The 22,248-nt window shown below is 33.6% G+C and overlaps 1 protein-coding gene across 4 annotated transcripts in view; it reads left to right on the forward strand.

Moving 5' to 3' along the window:
* LOC129220330 (transforming growth factor-beta-induced protein ig-h3-like) overlaps nt 1-22,248 on the forward strand; it is a 52,786-nt gene that overhangs the window by 24,468 nt on the left and 6,070 nt on the right. For 3 of the 4 annotated variants that reach the window (XM_054854730.1, XM_054854731.1, XM_054854729.1), the window contains 14 exons: nt 5,746-5,872; nt 6,427-6,626; nt 7,925-8,108; nt 9,564-9,662; nt 9,738-9,848; nt 10,924-11,073; nt 12,620-12,805; nt 15,548-15,774; nt 17,812-17,995; nt 19,465-19,554; nt 20,067-20,180; nt 20,259-20,369; nt 21,472-21,594; nt 21,987-22,216. In XM_054854730.1, coding sequence (XP_054710705.1) covers nt 5,746-5,872; nt 6,427-6,626; nt 7,925-8,108; nt 9,564-9,662; nt 9,738-9,848; nt 10,924-11,073; nt 12,620-12,805; nt 15,548-15,774; nt 17,812-17,995; nt 19,465-19,554; nt 20,067-20,180; nt 20,259-20,369; nt 21,472-21,594; nt 21,987-22,216 — 2,136 coding nt within the window. The remainder of the gene's footprint in view (nt 1-5,745; nt 5,873-6,426; nt 6,627-7,924; nt 8,109-9,563; nt 9,663-9,737; nt 9,849-10,923; nt 11,074-12,619; nt 12,806-15,547; nt 15,775-17,811; nt 17,996-19,464; nt 19,555-20,066; nt 20,181-20,258; nt 20,370-21,471; nt 21,595-21,986; nt 22,217-22,248) is intronic. The other variant, XM_054854732.1, reaches the window with a different exon arrangement.

Raw genomic sequence — 22,248 nt, forward strand, 5'->3', positions numbered from 1 at the left:
TTCTCAAAAGGTAAATATGGTTTCACGATGTATACGTAGGGTTACCATAATTTACATAAGCCAAATCAGGACACTTTCATCATTATGAGAGAGGAGACTGGGTCACCAGTATAATGTTTCGCCTATATATTGACTTTTTCTGAAACTAAAACATTTAGCTATTTTTGCAGTTTTAGAGAGATATACAAGTTTTTAAATGTCATAGAAGGGAAAGAGGGCTTGAAATATTTTAACAAAACAGAAAATTTATAAAAATGAAAACTGAGATATAAAATGAAAAAACACCCATAACTCTTGTGCTACTAATATATGACTATTTAAGAGCTACTATCTGTAAGAATCGGGCAGTTTAGGGCATTTGTGATTGTAGACATTTTTAATTTTCCTTATTTTCACATATGTTGTTCCTTATCGTGAGTGTAATGTAAATCCAAAATATGAGCTTTGTCTGACTTACTGTTTTTGGGAAATTATTTTTTTTAATTTAGGGGGCGTGGCACATTTTTGCGTGTTTTTCAAATTTGCAGATTTTAAACTTCTTGTTGCTTTAAGTGCCCCTATAATGACATGGATTTTTAAATTCCATACTATTATGTGGTCATGTTAGATACTATTACAGCTGTCAAATTGGTGTCACTACGAGGGCGACGCCCATGAAGTCCGTTAAAAAATGACCGAAACTGACATTTTTTACTATATTCAAGGCCAATTTTCTCAAAGCGCCTTCATGATGACACCAACGTTTTTGCATCAATTTCTAGCTACACTTGCATACATCAAAAATATGTAATAAAATTGGTGCCACTATAAGGGCACCAGGAGATATTGGAACTTTTATTTGATAAATTTCACAAAAACACAAATGTTTAAAATCTAACTACCACTCTCGCCCTCATAGCAGAGATCTGAAACTAATTCCGTTTGATAACCAAATTGTTTGTCTAACATTTGCACTAAAAAAATCGGTGTTACTCCTATTACTTTCGGAAATATAATCATTCGAAGTTAGTATGTTATGGCGTTATTTAAAAAAATACTTTTCATATTCAAATGGCTTTTTGCACCGTTTGCTTTAAGCTTTATTATAAAATTACAGTATTGACACCTAAAATAATGTGTTTCTAATGCTTTTTATAAAAAAGCTTTATAAAAAGCAATATAAACACAGTAAATCGATATAGATACAGATGGGGATATTGTGCAATAAGCAGTATAGGCTAAATAGTCATTCTAATAATTCATATTTTTTCAACCATACTATATTTTAATCCGTTATTTAAATTAAAATTGCAACTATTTATTTTTACCTAAATTAAATAGACATAATGTCTTATATAGTTATGAGCATAATGTATTATATAGCGAGCATTCAGAATCTGAAACATAATTTGAGGATAACGTACATTAAAAAAAAGAAAACAGAAAACATCAAACCAACCAGTTTCAGAAAGACGGTCATCTCTTATTGAAATCTGGTAATTTTGTAGCACTAAATCTTGGAAAAACATGGTATCCCGGAGAAATAGAACAAGTTGACCATTTGCAAGTAAAGATCAATTGCATGGCAGCAAGGATTGGAACAAATAAATTTTTTTGGCCCGAAAACAAGGCGAGTATGGGTATGAAAATCTAAACATATTATGCACAATAGATCCACCTGTACTTAGATCAAAACAAGGATTTTCTATTCAAGGTAAAGACGCTCTTACTGCTCAAAGCTGTTTATGTTTCAAACCGTGAAAATATTATACCTATTAATGCATAAACAAATCAATGTTTAATGGCATTAACTCTTACGGACCAAGATTGTGAAACACCTTCTCCAACTGTTTAAAAACCATGAATAGTCGAAATTTGTTTAAGAAAAGGCTAAAAAAATATTATGCAAAACTCTACTGCAGTTAATTTAGGATAAAGTAACATATTTGTAATAGTATATCTTGTTTTTGTTACAAAATTCTACACACTTTTTTGCATTACTACTTGTGTTGTGTTTATGCGTTCATTGTATGATTATGCATTCATTTTTATTACTATCTTATGTTATAAACTGGCCCTAAATTAAGTTCTTTTCTGAGTGGTGGGAGCTAGTCAGGCTATTGTTATAGCCTTTACTCCAACCTACTCAATTAGGGATTTTCAAATAGACGGAATGAAATATGTTTCTGTTTGTAATTTCTTTATTTTATGTGGGAAATGCATTTTTGTAAAAAATATTAACCTGATTTAAATAAAATTCATTGAATGTTAAAAGTTACACATCTTTGTAATTAATTAAAAATAAATATGGCCAAAAAATATCTAGGTCTGAAAAGATTAAATTAGAAAAATAAATAAATAAACAAATAAAATAAATTAAAAATGATAATAATAATAAATGAAAAAAAAAAAAACTCCACAACATACTAACTTCGAATGATTATACTTCCAAAAGTAGTAGGAGTGACACCAATTTTTTTAGTGCAAATGTTAGACAAACATGTTGGTTATCAAACTTAATTAGTTTCAGATCGATGCTATGAGGGGGCAAGCTAGATTAGCAAATGCTCAACTTCTACTCTGCTTCTCCGGGATACCTTGTTTTTCCAAGCTTTAGTGCTACAAAATTACCAGCTTTCAATAAAAGATGACAGTCTTTCTGAAACTGGTTGATTTGATTTTTTATATTTTCTTGGTTTTAATCTACGTCATCCTCAAATTATGTTTCAGATTCGAAATACTTGCTATGTAATATATTATGTTCATAACTATGCAATATGTTATGTTTATTTAGTTTAGGTAAAAATAAATAGTTGCATTTTTAATATAAGTAACAGACAAAAAATTAGTATGATTGAAAAAATATTAATATTAGCATGACTATTTCATACATTACACAATACGTCCAGCTGTACCTATATAGATTTATTGTATTTCTAATACTTTTTAAATAGCTTTTTTACAAAAAGTATTAGAAGGACAGTATTTTAGGTGTCACTACTCTAATTTCATAATAAAGTTTAAAACAAACGGTGCAAAAAACCATTTGAATATGAAAAGTCTTTTTTCAAATAATGTCATAACATACTAACTTCGAATGATTATATTTTCAAAAGTAATAGGAGTGACACCGATTTTTTAGTGCAAATGTTAGACAAACAATTTGGTTATCAAACTGAACTAGTTTCATATCTCTGCTATGAGGGCGAGAGTGGTAGTTAGATTTTAAACATTTGTGTTTTTGTGAAATTTATCAAATAAAAGTTCTAATATCTTCTGGCGCCCTGATAGACACCAATTTTACTATATATTTTTGATGTATGCAAGTGTAGCTAGAAATTGATGTAAAAACGTTGGTGTCATCATGAAGGCGCTTTGAGAAAATTGGCCTTCAATATAGTAAAAAATGCCATTTTCGGTCATTTTTAAACGGACTTTGTGGGCGTCGCCCTTGTAGTGACACCGATTTGACAGCTGTAATAGTATCTAACATGACCACATAATATTATGGAATTTAAAAATTCATGTCATTATAAGGGCACTTAAAGCAACAAGAACTTTAAAATCTGCAAATTCGAAAAACACGCAAAAATGTGCCACGCCCCCTAAATTAAAAAAAAATAATTTCCCAAAAACAGTAAGTCAGACAAAGCTCATATTTTGGATTTACATTACACTCATGATAAGGAACAACTTATGCGAAAATAAAGAAAATTAAAAATGTCAGCAATCACAACCTGCCTGATGATGGACTGTGGTAAGCCTAAACCGTAAACATGACTAGTACCAAATACTACAATACGTTATTAACTTAAAAAAAGCTTGAATTGAAACTAAAACAATCTGAAGTCACACATCAGAATTTAACTTTGGGAAATACAATGTGATAAGAATATTTTTTGTTAAGATTACAATTTAAAGTTTTAAAAAAGTCTGAAAGGTTGTGAAGTTTTTATTTAAGTTGGTTGTATTTGATTATTTTCGTTGCTATTCACGTGGTAAACCTGGGGTGAATTTTTTCAGTTTAAATTTAGAAACAAATCGATTTTGGACGCTGTAAAGTTTTGAGTAAAACTTGTTTAAACTTCTGATTGCAGGTAGGCTTCCATTGAATATTTTTCTAAAGCATGCTGTATATCAACACCTTCCACGGTTCATAGTAAAATCTCTTGCCCCAACACATAAAAGAGGTGTTCCTACCATTTGTACTATTTATATCCGAATTTTTTTTTTTAGCGAAAACATCCCTTTGCGTCACACTGCCCCAAATTTTATGTAAATATTGAAATTAGAATCTTTAGGTTTTTTTGAAAATTCATATCATGACTCCATCATTCAGAGACTATTTTGCAGCAGATTTACAAACTGTCATCCGTGCATTTTAAGACAATTTTTATCGTTAAATTAGCTACAGAATCTTTAAAAGGCATGACTGAAGGCTTTTCGAAAAGCAACTTTTAGACAGTAAAAATAATAATAATATGCGCAAGAAAAATTGATTGTTCTTGTAGCAACAATGAACATCTCTCGTTTTTTTTCTTAAATATTTAGCTATTAAACTAAGTAGAAGATCGTGCTGCGATAGAGGTGCATTTTATTACCCTCTTGACTTGCTCCATAAAACTTGAATGGATCTTCACACACAAGCCCTAACAACTCTTAATATAAGAAACAGTTTCAAACCGGTCTATAAACTTGAAGGGCTAGAAAGACTTAAAATGAAACAACGTAGATGTAAAGGGGGTAGATTATTTTACATGTATTCAAATTTTGAAGATAAATAAATGAGTGTGGACTAAGTGCGTTAGATAATATAGTATATTTCAAACCAACTATATCGTGGTTTGTATAGCTTGAAGGAAAACTGGGAAAATTTTTAATTGAAATTTTGTGGTAAGGAAACGAAAAGTCAGTGCGGCAGCTAAACTATGGTATAAATTGTTTCTTAGCAGAAAACTACAGAACTTAATGCATAAAACTAAATAAAGATTACTTAACCAGGGTATTGTACCAGTTATACTGTCTTTCCAACACAGTTACACATTTGATTAACATTAACAAATAAACTATTTTAGTGCACCAAAAAAATAATGGATGAACCAAATTACACAAAATAAATTCACATATAGGCAAATTATAATGATGATTTCAAATCTATGAAAACAACAGGGGTTGTCATTCGAAATTTTTAAGTTGATGCTTAATTTATGATCAAGACGATTTTTAAAAAAAAATTATACCAGATTTTCTTTTTTATTTTTATTGTTTTTTAAAAAAGTTTTTTTTTTTTTTACTATTTTTAGGTTCCTATTTATTTGATTTTATATCAAAGAAAAATAATCGGCATTGAATCTAATTTTATCAGAGTATAAATGTCTTCAAAAAGAATACGAAGCAGTATGAGACTCTCCAGTTGACTTACTTATGTTCACTTATGCTGAATAAGAAAACTTTTCTATTACAAAAATAAAAGCTTTAAAGAGGTTTTTTCAAAAAAATACGATTTTGAAAAATGAAAAAGGTCTCTTAAGGAAGGTGTTTCATTTTATTAAAAATGCTGTTATTTTTCCTCATTCTTTCGTTGAATTTTTCAATCGTTTCTTGTGATTTTTATTTTCTGTCATCAAATTTTTCTCACCACGTTCGATCCTTTATTGTGCAGTGGATGCAAGACTCTTTTACACTAAATTGCCGTGTGTTACTAATCCTTTCTTTTTTTTGTTTTGATAAATACCAGTTTTGAATGAAGGAATGATTTTATTTTAGCCGATATTAGTAGTGAAGCCCCCGCCTCAGAAGATCTCATTAGATGGTGTATTGCTTCAGATGAGCCTTCGTCGGATGGCTTACTTGATACGAGATGCAGATCTTGAGCAATATCTACAAGAATTGGGTACGTTTGTGTTCTCTTTTTTCAAATTTTCATTTAAAAAACTGAACAGAATTTCTGATGTTGTGCACAAATAATCTCCGAATATAATATGCTCTTTATACAATTTTTTGCCCTAATAGGTTGGAAATATTTTCCATCAGGCCAACTTGAAGAATTTTAGAATTCGTGGAAGGAAAAATTCAAAATGGCAAATTCCAATTTAATGTTTCTACAATGAAACACTGACTCGGTTTTAATACTTGAAAGGCTTGAAAATACTACGGAACAAGTTAAGGAAGTTTATCTTAATATGACTAATAAGTTGAACTTAGTAAAATATTATTGAAAAATTTAGTATGTACTCAATGCAAAAAAGCAAAAAACAATTTCTTGGTTTGGGCAGGAAAGTTACAGCTCCTCAGCGAGATCGGAACTATAAAACATTCATTCACTGTATACTTTGAAGTAATTATTTAACAGTCTAAAAAAATGATCGAATGTTAACAGTTGTTAATTTTTTGTATGGTGTTTGGTGTCACATGTGCTACATACTGACCTGCTACATACTTTTTCAGGGTCTGTTACCTTATTCGCTCCGACTGATGAAGCTTTTTCGCTGGTGAACCCTCCAAAGGGGGATCGTTTGAAGGACTTTATCCTACAGCATGTAGTGCCTGGCAGGATCATGCCTTGGGATATTCGCAATGATGTCACAATACCAAGTCTCAAGTCCAGAAACACGCCTCTAAGATTCAATGTGTACGAAGATGGCCAAGTGAGTGATATTTTAGTCCTCAATTTTCACAAAGCAAATAATTTTTCTTAATAAAGCACATATTTGAATTGTATGGTAGAAAACTCCGTTTAGTCAGTTTTTTCAAGGTAACTGAATAATGATGACTAGGCTGCTGAAAAAAGAGATTAAAAGAGTACAAGCTGAAATGTATTAAGTTATACTTATTGCATTTCAAAAAAAAAAAAAAAAAGAAAAGAAAAGCATGTTGCCATAAAAAAGTTCCACGAACTTATTGACCCTCTCAAATAAATCGTTGCCGTTAATTGAAAATGGGGCTGTTTTCAAAATGTTTTTATAAAGAGCATGCTTAAAAACATAGGATTTAACCATTTTTTAAATAATTTGACAAAGTTAAATATTTTTTAACATTTATTTTAAACGGTGCGTAGATTGAAATTCATTTTTTACGCTTCTGCACATGACATCACAAGTGATGAAATGCCATTCACTGATGCCATTAGCACACAGCGCAAAATATCATAACCTGGCAACGTGGCTGACAGCAAAGCTTAAACATTTAGCGCGACAATGGAGTAACGCGCCAAAGTACATAACTTGTAACCTCACAAGGACCACGCCTTATTTCCGAAATTGGACATTAAAAAATAAAAATAAATAATAACTATTGGAAAAATTAAAAAAAAAAAATTGTGGCTAAATGTTTTTTTTTTTTTTTTTTCTGCTTATTCTATCAATTTCAGTGACTAAAACTAGTACTTTTGACTGAAGGAAACAACCACATTGTCATTTAGTTTTGCGCTTCCCGGAAATTTATTAAGCGTGTTGCATTTGTTCGTTAACTATGAAAACTGTTGCAAGTTCTCTAACTTTTGGGGCAAAGGAGACAAAAAAAAAACTTATTGTTGTTGTTGTCGTTAACATGATCCTAGTTTGGCAAACACTTGCCTCAAGAGGTTAGGCTTCTTTATTTTATTTACATACAAGACAGCACAAGAAAAATTGACAACACACAGAGAAGGAACTAACACTTAGGGCACTGGTGGGAATCGAACAAACTACCTTCGGTGTACGAAGCGATGCTTCTGTCACGGAGGCATGTATTGTTTTATTATTAATATTATTTTTTTTAATTAGTTAATCTAGACAACTAAACCAGAGAGCTGCTCTCGTACTTTTCCGTGGGTCTCCTCATTATGGGCGTAAAATTCTTATTTCATTTTGTAATAAAAGATTAATTCTTTTAGACATCCACTAGTTGTCTTGATACGGAATTATTGATTGTTCTTATTGATTTAGTTCTTTCTTCCTCACAACAGATGCTGAGTGTGTCGGGCTCTCAGTTCCTAGACGACGGTCAAGATGCTGGACAGATCCGAATTCAACCCATCGATCGTGTCCTGTACCCCATTTCGGACACTGACTTGATGACAGAAATGAGAATGACCTTCCCCACAATGTACGACTTCCTAGTCAATGCCGCCCTCGCACAACAGTTGGCCAGTGAGTAGTTTACTTTGCAAAGTAAATATTACGCTACCGCATTCAATCTTAAGAACACTGAAATAAGAGCCAATGGGTGTCATTTTGTTTTTTATTTAGTAAAAATCTATTCATATTAATACTAATCAATTTTAATAAAACAGAAAACACATTTGTCTGTGAGTATGTTCCTTGTGGCAGGGAGGTACTTTTACATCCAGGAATGGTTGTAGTGGGGCTTTGAAACGCCAAAAAAACTACCGGACCATTCGAATTTAAATTTTAGATCCAAAAATGTCATTAAATGGCTCTTTCTACACGAAATAATTATCGGATTATCTAGATTTAAGTTTTATTGGAAAGCTCATGAAAATACTCCTTAGAGAAAATTTACCCACGGATTTGAAAACTAAAAAGGCCTAAATTGACTGGGAAAAGTTACAAGCATTATTAAGCGTAAAATTAATTTTAAATTGCATATTTGTCAACTGCACGTGCTCAGCTATAATTAGCGGGAAGAAATCATTGAGAAGAAACACCTGAATAAATTAACTGTTGCCAATTTTTGCTTGAGTTTGAACCAATGAAATTTTCTCTTTCGCATTAAGGATGTATTTTCCTGCAATGAGGGAATTTGAAATTGCCGCCATAAGACTCTACTGCAGACAGAAGATAATCAAATATTTCAGTATGAAAATTTAATGCTGATATTAATCTAATCTGGACTTCAGAGACATCGTCAGCGCTATTTTAGAATGGTTGATCTCGATGAACTGACGTCTTTATTCTAATTGGGACGTTTGTAACATACTGAACTTACTCAAAGAGAATTTTTCGAAGCTATTGTTCCAATTCTGATACGGTTGGGATGAGATATTTTTAAAAACTGATGTCCTAATGGCGAATTTTAGGGAATGCTTTTCTTTTTCTTATGGGGTTCGGGAGGATGGGAGGGGGGGGGGTCTTCATCTTAATTGGAATTTTACGGATTTTTTTCTTTACTTTGTTAAGTATTTTTGCCTTTTTGGGAACGAACGTCAAGATTGCGCAGGAGGTTTTTTTCAAACCTAACTTCGCAGGATTGAGAAGGCTACGCAGATCTGAATCACAGTATTACGACTCCTGACAGTTTAGATTTTCCCCAACTATAGTCTTAAAATGATAAATCAAAATCACGTAGCGATTTTATCAAAAATAATAACTTTTAAATAAAAGATTTTTCATTTGTTGAGATTTACCTCAATTTGAATGGGGATGAATTAGGTTCAATATTTTTTCGGCCCAAACTTTTATCTAAATTATAAAAAACAAAATGATATAAATTAATTATGATTGCAAAATTATTTAAAAAGAAAACCTTTTTTAATAGTAGAAACAGAACGCAGTTTCAGCTTCAATCCAAATATTAAATTATATTTAATGGATCAAAACCGATAAATATACTCTTGTTTTGAATTCGTATATTTTTTCTTTCAGGTGGTACTTTCACTTTATTTGCCCCCACGGACGAAGCTTTTGAGGCTCTTACGCCTGACATCAGACATAAACTGTCGCAGAATCCAACTCTCTTAAGAAGTAAGAGACAATTCAGATTCTGAACTTGGTTTATTCTAGCATGCTTATGAATTTACTTCAAATTTTTCTTTTCAGAGGTGCTGTTGAACCACGTGGTTCCTGGTACTCATTACAGCGCGGTATTAGCGCATGGATACTCGCTGAGATCGCTGGGTGGAGATGACATACGCTTCACCAACAGAAGAGGTTAGAAATGTTAATGATGTTGATCTAGTGCTCATTTTCATTACTTTATTTTGCATAAATGTTATTTTGCGTTAAATTAGCAAATTTTTTTTTGCGAAAACCACTTATATCAGCGCGTAAGCAGCAATTTAGAATCTCTATTAATAACTTACTTCGTTTGTGTCACTATATTACTTAATCGGTCCCTTGCTTGAAGGTTTGAAATCAGAATTAAAAAAAAAATTGTGGCAACTACCCTCCCCCTCCCTTTTTTTTTCGTTTATAAGCTTAACCTTGCCATTTTGCCTCTTAAAGTAACACAGAAAAAAAATGTGGTCTGTTAGCGAAAGTAATCTCCACGGCTCCGTCATTTAAGAACCACAATTTACTTTTTAAAAATAAAAAAACTTAGTTATTTTATAAATTTATAGAGTAGCATTTCAATCTTGTTTTTTTTAAATCCTCCTATTGACCCCCGACGCACAAATGAGGGGGTTATAAGTTTCACGTGTATGTGTGTGTATCTGTGTATTTGTCTGTGGCACTAGTGCCTAAACGGGTGGAACGATTTTTTTTATCATTAGATTCAAAGAGACATACTCATATTTTATTTTGAACTATTTAATTTCTTTGTTTTCGTATTTGTTAAGAAGTCATTCATTTTGTATGTTTTGCTGATACTTTTGAATAAAATGATATGCTAATTGAGTATATTTGATTTAAAAATCATTATTCGAAATTTAAAAAAAATAATGACAAAAACATTATTTTATTCATTATGATTACTAAATGCATTCAAGTTTTCTCTGCTTTTTGACTATCACTTATTCTCACATCAGGGGGCAAATTACTAATTACATTATCTTTCGTTTAGTCTTTGATGCATTTTTAACGAAATCATTCTAAAAAAAGCTGCAGCACTCAATCGTGCAATCGAACACAGTTTCTTAAAAAAAAGAAAAATTCAGGAATGCTTAATAATGAATTAAATGGCAGGAATAGTAGAAAAACGAAATAAAGTAATAAAATACATGGTATGACTAAAACGGTTTCAATGTATGAGTTATCGTTACATTCTTTTAACTTCATTTTGCAGGTCTGATTCTTGCCAATGGAATGCCTGTGGTGAAATCTGACATCTCAGTCAGAAACGGCGTCATTCATGCGGTCAACAGGCTGCTTCTACCGCCTGAGCTGCATTCCAGAAGAAAACCCGCTACCGTAGCGCCACCTAGAACGACTACGCGTGAGTTTGTTTGGATTGGTTTAGGTATTTATAACATGGGAAAAAAAAAGAAGAAAGAAAAGAGAAGAAAAAGATGATTTTGACATATCGACATCTTGAATTCGAATTATGTTTTTCGCAATCACAAGTGTGTGTGTGCGTGTGCATCGGCGTGTGTATGTGTGCAGTCGCGTGTGTGCGTGTTGTCGTGTGTCATAGCAATTACTGGGGTAGCCTAGTGGATAGGGCACTCGGATCGAAATAGGAGGGCTCCCAACGACACCAAATACCCACCGAGTACCTACGGAGTACAAGCTTGGTAAATCCGCAGGTCCGAAAGTCCTGTGGACAGTCTTAGCAGTTACTATGGGTTCAGAGTTTCCAGAGGCTTCAGACCTCTCCTTCAGAACTATGCCTAAATTATAGAAGTAGTGCTGCATCGAAAGATGCCAAATTGAACTCCTTTCGGTGCCTCACATTAAATGCGTTCATATGTTACTTTTAAACCTCGCTATTCCCCGCTCCAGCTCCGAAAATAAAAAGGTTTTGAAATTCACATTTCACATGTGAAATGAAGTTGTGCTGTTGCACCCGAGAAAGCAGTTCTATTCAGCATCCCTAGCGCCTATATCGAGCAAGTAAACAAGCTTGTTTCACGTAAAGCCATGAAATAAGTGCAATAAAATAGCGGCACGTCCACCATCTTGGAGCTAAACGTTACTTTCTTCCTATGTCTGATATGGTGAATTAGCGTGTTTTGCTTCTTGATGGTGGTTTCTTATCAACTCAATGTTAATCAACAGGCATTCAACTAGATTTTAAAAATTTTAAACTATCCGAATAATACCTTGGGGATTAGTTCCTTTAGAATGAGAGAAACAAAATCCATTACGAATATAGTTTTTAATCTAGCGTATTTTCACTATTTCCGTGTTTTTTAAATTTCCAAGTCAAGTGATACTAACTAATGCTTATCCTTGTAAAAATTTATTTTTTTCATTCATCAGCATTTTTTACTCTTTTTCTGAACAGCCTATTGTTGACGTCCAGCGTACCTGTTGTAAAACAATTTAAAAGTTTAGTAGTTTGAAATTCTCAATTTAAAATTGATGAGTTTATTTATTTAGTCACCAATTGAATTCAGAAAGTTGTCGATTTTCAAGAAAATAGAATGTGACCTACTTGTATACATCTAAAGCATATCTATATCTTTAAAGCATTCTAAACTGAACAAAGAAAATTTGTCTTTCGAATACTTTAAGGTAAGGACTCGTTTTTTTTCATTTTGCAATATTTTTTAATTGATTTTTTTTAAGTTTTATCAGCGTGATTTCTTTTCTTTCCTTTTTTTTTTGTAATTGAACAGTTAAGTTGTTTAACGCAAAAGGATGTGTCGCAAGCCATGTCACACTGAAACCTTTTTTTAAACTTTGTCTGGTCGATAACAGCAGGGGAAAGAAGTTTGATTGGTGCGGGAATCGCAATGATAGTCACATTTATATTGAGTTGCAGAATAGTAATTTATCTGCAGATGTAGCCTTATTAATAAGCTAAATCATTCTTTCAGGTCCTCCTCCTGCTATCGAATACGAGCCCATTCCGACGTACAGGGAGCCTCCACCAACAAATCCTCGATCTCTGACAAAAACGATGAATACTCCCCTGGTGATGCCCGACGGCCGTAAAGAGACCTTTACTACTGCCAACTCACTTTTCAGAAGGTCTCTTTTACTCAGCACTATCAAAAACAACGGTAAGTGAAATGGCTTTCGAGAAATATCGAAAGTTCTCTTTTTTAGTTGCCTTGAAGTATAGGGTGGAGTGGGGCTAGTTGACACATTTTTCGTATTTTAATTTTTTAATTTTTCTCTTGGTCTTTTTAAATCGGCAAAAACATACAAACATTATTTCATGCTTTGCGCACGTAATCAGGCTATTTTTAACTTATTGATCTTTCCCCCTTTTTTTTAAAAATAATTTTTGAAAGTTAAACTTTTAAGTGTATCAAACTTCCACACGTTGGGGTAAGTTGATATTTGCTTGGGACAAGTTGATAGCAGTGTATAAAATCTTACATAATGTAATTTAGGCACTAAATAAGAGTTTTGTATCAAGAAAATATAAGCATTTTATTGTTGAAAGATATTTCAAAAGTAAAAATGAAACACGTTAACTGATAAATGCAAACAATTAGTGAGAAACAATAGTGTCTGAACAATTAGTTTCAGAGAGCTAGTCAGAATCAGAAAGTTCAAAATCAGATGTACAATGAATACAAGTATACCATTTTGAGTCCTTTCCACAGCCAATATGTGCCCATTTTTTACACGAAATACACTGTATCCCATCTTGTCCTGGCTTTGACTTAGAATAAGGTTGCAAGTAGACTAGACATACAGGTAAGACGTCCTCCTCCTGTTCTGACTCTGATTGTATTTTGACCATTTTCTATGGAATTAATTTCTTCTTATTTCCTTTTTTTTTTCTTTTATCTCAATTGTTTTCGTTTTAACCAAGTTAAACACCCTTTCCCTTGCTTTTTCTTCCTTAACACTTTTTGTTTCTTCCTCCAATCTTTTCTTGACTGGTGTGCTTTTGAGGATAGCAGACTTCAAAAGCTTCCTCCCTTTTTTCGAGTTTTTCCGTTCTTTAGCATCTTTATATGTTTTATCAAATATTTGCGGTGGAGTTTTTCCTCGATCCCTCTTCTTTTTGCAGTGTCGCATCATTCTCCTGCAATAAAAAGTAAGTGGGGTACATGGATACGTTGTATCAATGTGCCCCCAACCAAATGTATCAACTTGCCTCCACTCTTCACGTTTAAATTAACCTGACAACTAAACTAAGAAAGTGGTAAAATTTTAAACGTCATAAATTACTCACCTTTAAGTACATTTTTACGGGAAGTAACAATGAGCTGTCTGGAATCTATTGTCTTCTTCAGAAATCCACTAGAACACAACGCTCAAAAAATACTTTTGCTGATTAAAATAATCTTTTGGTTATAACACTCTGAAAAATGGCTCGTTCACATGCAGATGCAGTCAGGCACTGACTTAAAGTAAACTACAGCTTCTTCTTCCTTCACAGACTGTCTAGGCATGCGCGTTTGGTCACAATGCCATCTGTATCAACTTACCGGCGTATCAACTAGCTCTACCCTATTATATAGCATGTTTAGGTTTTTTATGTCGAAAAATACCAAAAATCGTACTGTTTGAAATTGATCTGAATCAAATTTTACCAAGAATTTTCATGCAGAAAATTCAATCTACAAGAAGAAAAAGTTAGCCACGTCAACTACTGACATGGTTTTTTAAATTGCCCCTAGCCGATCATCTCTGAACTGCATGAAATTCGGGAAAAACGAAATGTCTTAAGGACCCAGATCAAATTAATAGGGATGCTGATGGGGAATAACAGGAATAGTTTTTTAAATCACACATTACTTAATGAAAGTGATCGGGTGACAAGCATGTACAAATCTTTGGTCCAAATTTGATGTACGGTGAAAGTATTTTAGTTTTAACTTGTCATCTATCATTCTTATTGTTAAACGACGGTCTGCTCTCACAAGAATCTTCACACATTTGACGTTTTAGTTGGCTTTTGAAGTGGAAGGTCTTCCCGAGCTCTAGGTTCAATTTCAACTTTTTGCTGGCCTTTCAAAACTCAGTCGTGCCAACAAAAAACTTCTTTTGATAAGGAATGTTCCTCAGAGATCTATTTCAATGTTTCAGATTTCCTTACATTATACACAAAACTTGAAGAAAAACGTGAATTTACGTAACACACTACAAAAACACAACTTATCTCTCATAACCGTCCTCAAAAATCACGCGATGGCTGTAAGGAGCTGATACTCGGACTACGGAAGTAGCTCGAAGTGTTGTCAGTCCAATTACTTTTTTATCTCACTTTGTAATTCTGGCCCGTTTTTTACATTTATTTCCAGAATTAGGATTATTAATACCCAATCTATAGTTGGAGAAACGTAACTTGTCAGCATTGTGAATGCTACAAAGAACCTTATCACAGAACTGCGACGCTGCCAGGTTAAATGTGCCGCAACTACAGATTTCGAATCAAGACCTACAGATTGCAGAAACAGGAATATTAAAATAAAACACTACAGAAAGTACGTATGCCCGGCTATAGGTCGCTACTAATGGGTTATTGGATGGATGAAATCATCATAGATGTCGTGACCTTGGTGCTGGTCACGAAAAGTTGCCAACTGCTTCCAAACGTGCTATCATTTGACAACTTCTAGCCGAATTAAGCACCAAAACAATGCGATTGAAATAATGTCAACTTGGCAATCAAGTTCTGGCCAGTATACGGATTGCTGTGCCGCTGGTGGCTAGTAATATTATAACCCTATGAGAGTATTTCTGAATTCACACACCTTGGATTTATGTTTTTAAAGACGCTCTTAGTTTCGCAAAGTGGTATATAAGAGAACTGATATGAAAAAATGACTATTTTCGTGCAGGTTCTGCTGCAACATACACGATCATCATGCCAACCGACGGCGCTTTTGGAGCCATGGCGCCAAATGAGTTGGACAGGATGCGGAGGAATACTCGGCTGTTAAGGAAGATGATTTTGTGTCAGATGGTGCAGGGGAATCTGAATCTTACTGATGAGGAAATGCAAAAGGACAGACCTATCAGGTCCCTAGGTGGAACTATTATCATTTCTTCCATCAACGGGGGAAAGGTAACTAGTGAAATTTATAAACGAGGCACTTAGTATCAAAACCAGCTCAACTCTTGAATTTTTAAAAATGTTTCTTTATTTTTTATAATTTGATATTTCTTTGTAGATCTTTTCACTCCACAAAGCGATTTGGAATGATTTCCTCTCAGTCAGATCGAAAACCCATACCAAAAACCTGATTTACTTCAAAACCATCTCAATCCGAGCTTTAACTAGTATGTCATCACTGTGAAAACGTAGGGGTAATAACACAAACACTATTAAGCAAAATTCTTGAATAACTCATATTTTGTATTGTAAAGGTCAACCCTGTTTGGCACATTACTACTTGGCCCACAAAAGTGAGAACCACTTGAATTTAATTGAGATTTGAATGTAAAATTAAAACTTAGACATAAAATAAGGCCCATTCACCTCAAAGGCAGCTCAATCCAAATTTTTATTTTTGTTTGTAAATATAATTAGAAAATGCTGCTAATTTAGAAAAGAAAATAAGAATGAAATTATTGTACATTGAATTTTTTTCAAACGAAAAAAAAAAAGAAAAAAGAAATCTGTTGGAACATAAAGGTGACACACCATGAAATATTTTTATCTCTCCTGAGAAGTTTTGAAGATATATTTAGCTGATTTCGATACTTATGCTTCAAATATAGGAAACTTCCCTCCTAACTAATCGTTAATAATTATGTTTTCTTACTACTACGTTGCATTTTCTGAATTAAAGCTGTTTTTTTTAGTGCTCTGTCACACAGAGCGAAAAAGCTTTAACTAAATGGACCCCGACTCTTTATCTCTTCTTTTATTTTTACTTTACCCTTTTTTTTTCTCATGAGCATTAAATCACAAAAAGTCGCAAGATGAGCAAGAAAAAAAAATGATACACCAAGGAAATTTGAGCTGCAGTTGACTACTTCATTCTTACATGCAATATACCGACAGCCTGGTTTGTTTCATGTAGTTTTGCTGTAGGGGGGGACCTGGTTTAGGAGTGCTAACTTACTGCTAAATACTTCATTCTTTTCTGAAATTAAGTAAAGGTCTCATTAAAATGACCCTTTTTTGTATTTATACAAAATAAAGTAGGGTAAAATGGGTATTTTAAAGACTTTTTTTGCATATCATGTTGTGGTGAAAACATATTTTAGCTTAGTAATACATTTTGAAAGTTATTGACAATATTTATTTTCTATAATCGAGTATAACATTTCATTTTGGTAATATACATATAAGTAAAATTTTATTCGAAGATTACTTGATTGTCGAATGTATCCTGAAAGATCTTCCAAAAAACTACTCTTTTATTTACTTCATGATAAACATTTTTCTACAGTCTATGTAATAAGATATTGCAATTTGCATTTTCTTTTAATCAAATAGAGAATATAAACAGGGTTTTCTTTTCAAAGTTTAACCGAGTTATTCTTCAAAACATTAAAACGCATAAAGGATCGAAAAGGATATTAATTAAATAATGGAATCAATAAGAATTTTTGAATTGTTTGACTTAAAAATTGATGAAGGGATTTTGCTGGTGGGTGCATAACAAGCACTTTCTAAATTAAATTTCATTTTGAATTAAAACGTACTGTTAAAACCCAATCATTTTAGACTTTTTCTCTGATAAACTGATTTTTATGCACATGAGTTTTTTCCTAATTTTTTCAACCCATTTTTCATAAAATACATACATGCATGATATAAGTTAAAGACGAATCCTTGTTTCCTTGATGACTTTTAAGCAGTTTATTCTTTGTTAAATTGATTTATATTGAGACAAGAGTGTTTGTATAAATGAATTCTGTAGACCAATTTGCACAAACTCATACACCTAAATGAACTATTTGAAAAATGCTCAATATATTTTTTTTTTTGTGGCTTTAATCTTTATTTGATGAATTGATTTCTATTACTTCAATGAGTTCTTCATAGACTATTTAAGTATTTTTAATGTTAGTCATGTATATTAAAAAAACTATCTTCAAACTTAAATTAGGTTTTTTTTACGGAATCAACATTCATTTTTTCTCTTTTCAGTCACTCATGGTAGGTGGTGCTCGAGTGTTGTCGATGCGTCCCGCAGTAAATGGCATCGTTCTGGTGACGGACCGGGTAGCTTACCCGCCCCCCGCCCGTTCGGTTACGGAAGCCCTGAGCCCCTTTCCAACCCTGACCGGCATCTTACAGCAGCAACCTAAAATTTATCAAACCCTCAGCTCAGGTAAAATCTGAATTTAGAAAACACTCCACCTCATTTTACACATTTCAAAAAAGTTAGAGTACGAGAACTGCTAGATACTTTCAGTTTTATGGCCTCTTCAAATAATCTTCGATTTTTCCCATAAGATTAAATCATAAAACGTAAAATTTTCTTCGTTGGAGACCTTAGTATTGATGCACTGAAGAACTCTCATACCAAAAATCCCAACCGCTATTTTTTTCATAACTTTTATTTAGATGTTTTTTAATGCAGTGAAACCAATGTAAGTTGACCGCTTGAGGTGCAGTATAAGTGCTCAATTTAGACAGATAGTCAACTTATAGAGGTTGATATATATGATATAGGGTCAATTTTGTAATTGACATAAGTGGCCAACTTAGACATGTGGTCATATTACAAGGAGGATCAACTTTATAGGTTTTACGACTTAGAAAGAAATCGGGAATTACTCAGACGCTGCCAGACACGATAGGAACTGATATTAAATACAGTGAAACTCCGTTATAACGAATAACAATGCAACGAAATTTCCGTTTCAACGAAATGAATTTTTAGCCTCAATGCTATTGCTGGTACATTATTTGAATTTCATTACAACGAAATTTCCCTTACAGCGGACAAAATTTGTGGTCTGTCGAAGTTCATTGTAACGGGATTTCACGATATGAATTTTTGTTGTTAATACTAATAATATAACTACTTCCGGGCTTGTAGATCGAGGTCCACCCAAGATGGTTTTGGCTAATACTTCTCTTGACATGTCTCGGCCTTCTTCAGAGTGTAAACGAATGCGAAGGAAACATTTTCACTGAACCTCAGGATGTATCTCGACCTTATTGGAAGATGCACCAATCACAAAATGACATATTTTCTGAGATTTTAGAACCAATCTCAGGTTTGATGTCCTTATGTAACAAACATCAAATCTGAAACTGGTGACTTATCCAAGATCAAGATCAAGATATATAAAGTACAGATTTCCTCAAATTCATTTGCTTTCATAAGAAGCCGAAGACACGTCAGACGAAACGACCGCTTGGAAACATTCTGGTTGAACCACGACACAGCCACTATGCGCATCACAGACATCCAGACATCCCGACAGATATCCGGACAGATATTTGGACAGAGATCCAGACATTCAGCTTTATTATAAGTAAAGATTTCGTCACTTACATCCTTTTGTTTCTCACTACCTTACATCTGAGTTTGAGGAAAATACCTCAGAATATCTTCAAAACATAAATTTTGTTGTTCAATGGCCATGAAAATGATTGTCTTCACAATGACAAATCCCTTTGGCAAACTTTTTCAAGACTCCAACGAAGACCAGGTATTAGATTTTTACAGAAATACTGACATTATTATTAGTTAAAATTTTTTTAAACATCTATATGAAATGATGCTATTGAAAATAGTAGATACAGTCAAAGAGTTTATTCCTATTTTTTATTTCTGTTTCATTCTAGATGCCGCTGCCTACACTGTGTTTGCACCAACAGATATTGCATTGTCAGTATTATCCCCTCATCAGCTGCAAGATACTAGTTTGATGAATGGTAAACATTTTAGTTTTTCTTATTTTCAAAATTTTTATAATGTATACTTGTATGTGTTCCTATGTTTATTTCCTCAACGTTTTTCATGCACGTTCAGATGGATTGTTTTTTAATTAAGAAAAATGATGTACAGTTACATCACTTATTGGACAGAATTAAGTATGTAACTGGCAGTAAACTATTACTAGACATTGACAGATCAATTTTTTTTTTCAAGACTTTCTATATCAAAATGTAATGTTAGATAAATTTTTATCAGTCTTTTTTTTTTTTTTTGGAAAATAATTTATTTGTACTGGGTATTACATCTGTCCCTCTTGCACACTTGACTAAACAGTTTGAACGCAAAGTGCATATGTGAAAGCTGGAGATGTATAGCTGAAAGTGAGACCTGTTCAACGAGATATCTGCCTTGTCCGCACAAGATGGAAATCTTTTATCTCGTTGGCTAATTTCTTACATTGCTCAAAGGTGGCGCATTCAAGGTCTACTACCACGATTTTTTTTTTCAGAAATATTCTGGTCGCACGTGGTAAAAGGTGCCTATTATCGAAGCCGACTGTCACCGGGACTCCAACTGACGACTTTACGGGACAAAATAATCATCATCCAACGGACACCTTCAGGTAAATTTCCATTTTGTTTCTCTACTGACGAATAAAATTCATTCTCTTTATAGAATGTAATATTGCGTTTTACTCCAGGAGACTTGCTCGTGAATGGTATTCCTGTCATCGGTGACGAAATCATTGCTGGGAATGGCGTTATTCATCGGGTAGATACACTTTTGTTTAACGGACAACCTGATCCACCACGTAAGTTAACTCAACATATCTGTTTTCGTTTCGTAAATACCATGTTGATTGACTCATCGCAAGGACGTATCCAAAACTTTTTCAAGGGAGAAGCAATTGGACTTTTTTTACATGCCCTTCACTACGTATCCTGGTTTGCAAATGTTCATCACAAATGTTTCGGGTTACAATTCTAAAAAAATTCCGGGGAGATCCCCAAACCTTTCTTTCCTTAAGTTTAACAATATTAAAGATAATCTGAAATTGTGTTTTCCAAACTTCAATGTCGAAAATTTACCAATGGAGAATCCCTCACGGGAGGGGCGATTGCCCCATCGGCTCTACCCTGTATCCGTCCTTTACGCATTGTATGACCCTACATGCATGAAAATGCGAATATTTTTTGCCTATTTTTTTTCGTAATCAATTCGTTATTCCTATACTTTTTGTGTACAGATTACGCTTTGGTCCTAATTTTTCAAATGGACTCAGTTCGGGTTGTACACATGTGACGAAGTGGAAGGTCTACTAGGAAAAATACTTAGATTATTGATAAGCCTTTTCATTATTTTGACATCTAACGAGGTTCTGTCAGTGTTTTGAACTTAAAGTCTTACTATCTTTAAAAAAAATGTATTACAGGCTGAATAGTGTATAAAGTTAAAACTGAACAATCATGAAGACAACACTATATGATTGTAAGTTATAAGATACGAATCTTTTACTTAACTTAAAATGAATGGTGATTTTCAAAACTAAATAACCTGAAAATACTAAAGATATGAAACAGTACAGAGTGAAAAAAGCATCCGAGGCCCGTTTAGAAGTAAGCAGAGTAGTATGACACAGTAAGAACCTGCGTTAATGTGCCCCAATGAAAATGCGTAAACGTCCCTCGTCGGCAAGTTTAAATGTATTTTACACGTGCTTCATAGTTATAAGGCATTCAATGCGAAAAAACAGAAGTAGGTAAAGAAGCCGTAATAGTAGAATTGATGACTAATATTTACTAGTTGTCTCAGAACACAGGATTGAAAAAGTTGTACCCAGTTGGACAACGTTTTCCTCCATTTAAAATACTAATTCATGTTTTTTCAAACGACTAATAACTTTTTGATTTCAGCAACTCCTCCTGCTATTGCAGATGAAGAAGATACTCTTTTGGACATTGCTCGACAGTTTAACGCAACTCAATTTCTTGACTGGATGAAACAAGCTCAAATGAGAAAAATTCTAAAGACTCCAGGTAAACGTTGTTCTTTCTTTAACCTTGAGAAAATGTCTTTATTCTGCATAAGAAGAAAGGATGAATGCGAAAAATATTTCGCTTTTGAAATCATCAGAATTTTATGATGATTTCATCCGTTTGCATCACTCCTTGAAGAATGGGAGTTTTCTCACCGCACCCTAAGCCATCTCTTTCTATGCATATCTATTGCTGCCATGGACACTTCGCAGCCCCCCTCCCATCTCCCCCCATCTCTCTTTTTCTCTGCGCATTTCAGGGTACCGTGGCTCACATCTTGTTAATCCCTGGGTTAACGGATTGGTTTTTTTTCGAGGAGGACTCATTTGTTATTTTTTAGTGCAATCGCTATGAAATATCGCTTGTTTTGATAAATATTTCCTGTTCTCTAGCTCTGAGGAATCGGTGTACTTTGTTCCTGCCCACAAACACTGCTCTGAGCGCCATCTCTCCGACCCTCCGCCTGTCCATCCTGGAAGACCCAAGGAGGCTGAAGAAGTTCATCCGTTTCCACATTAGTCCGCAAATGTTCCAGTGGTCAGCAATGCGAAATGACGCGTTCCTACCAACCCTGCTTCCCGGGAAACGGATAAGATGTAACGTCTATGCAGGTGGAAGAACAGTAAGAAATATTTGATCTATCTTTGGGAAAAC

The sequence above is a fragment of the Uloborus diversus genome, chromosome 4, assembly GCF_026930045.1.
Source record: "Uloborus diversus isolate 005 chromosome 4, Udiv.v.3.1, whole genome shotgun sequence".
Taxonomy (NCBI): Eukaryota; Metazoa; Arthropoda; class Arachnida; order Araneae; family Uloboridae; genus Uloborus; species Uloborus diversus.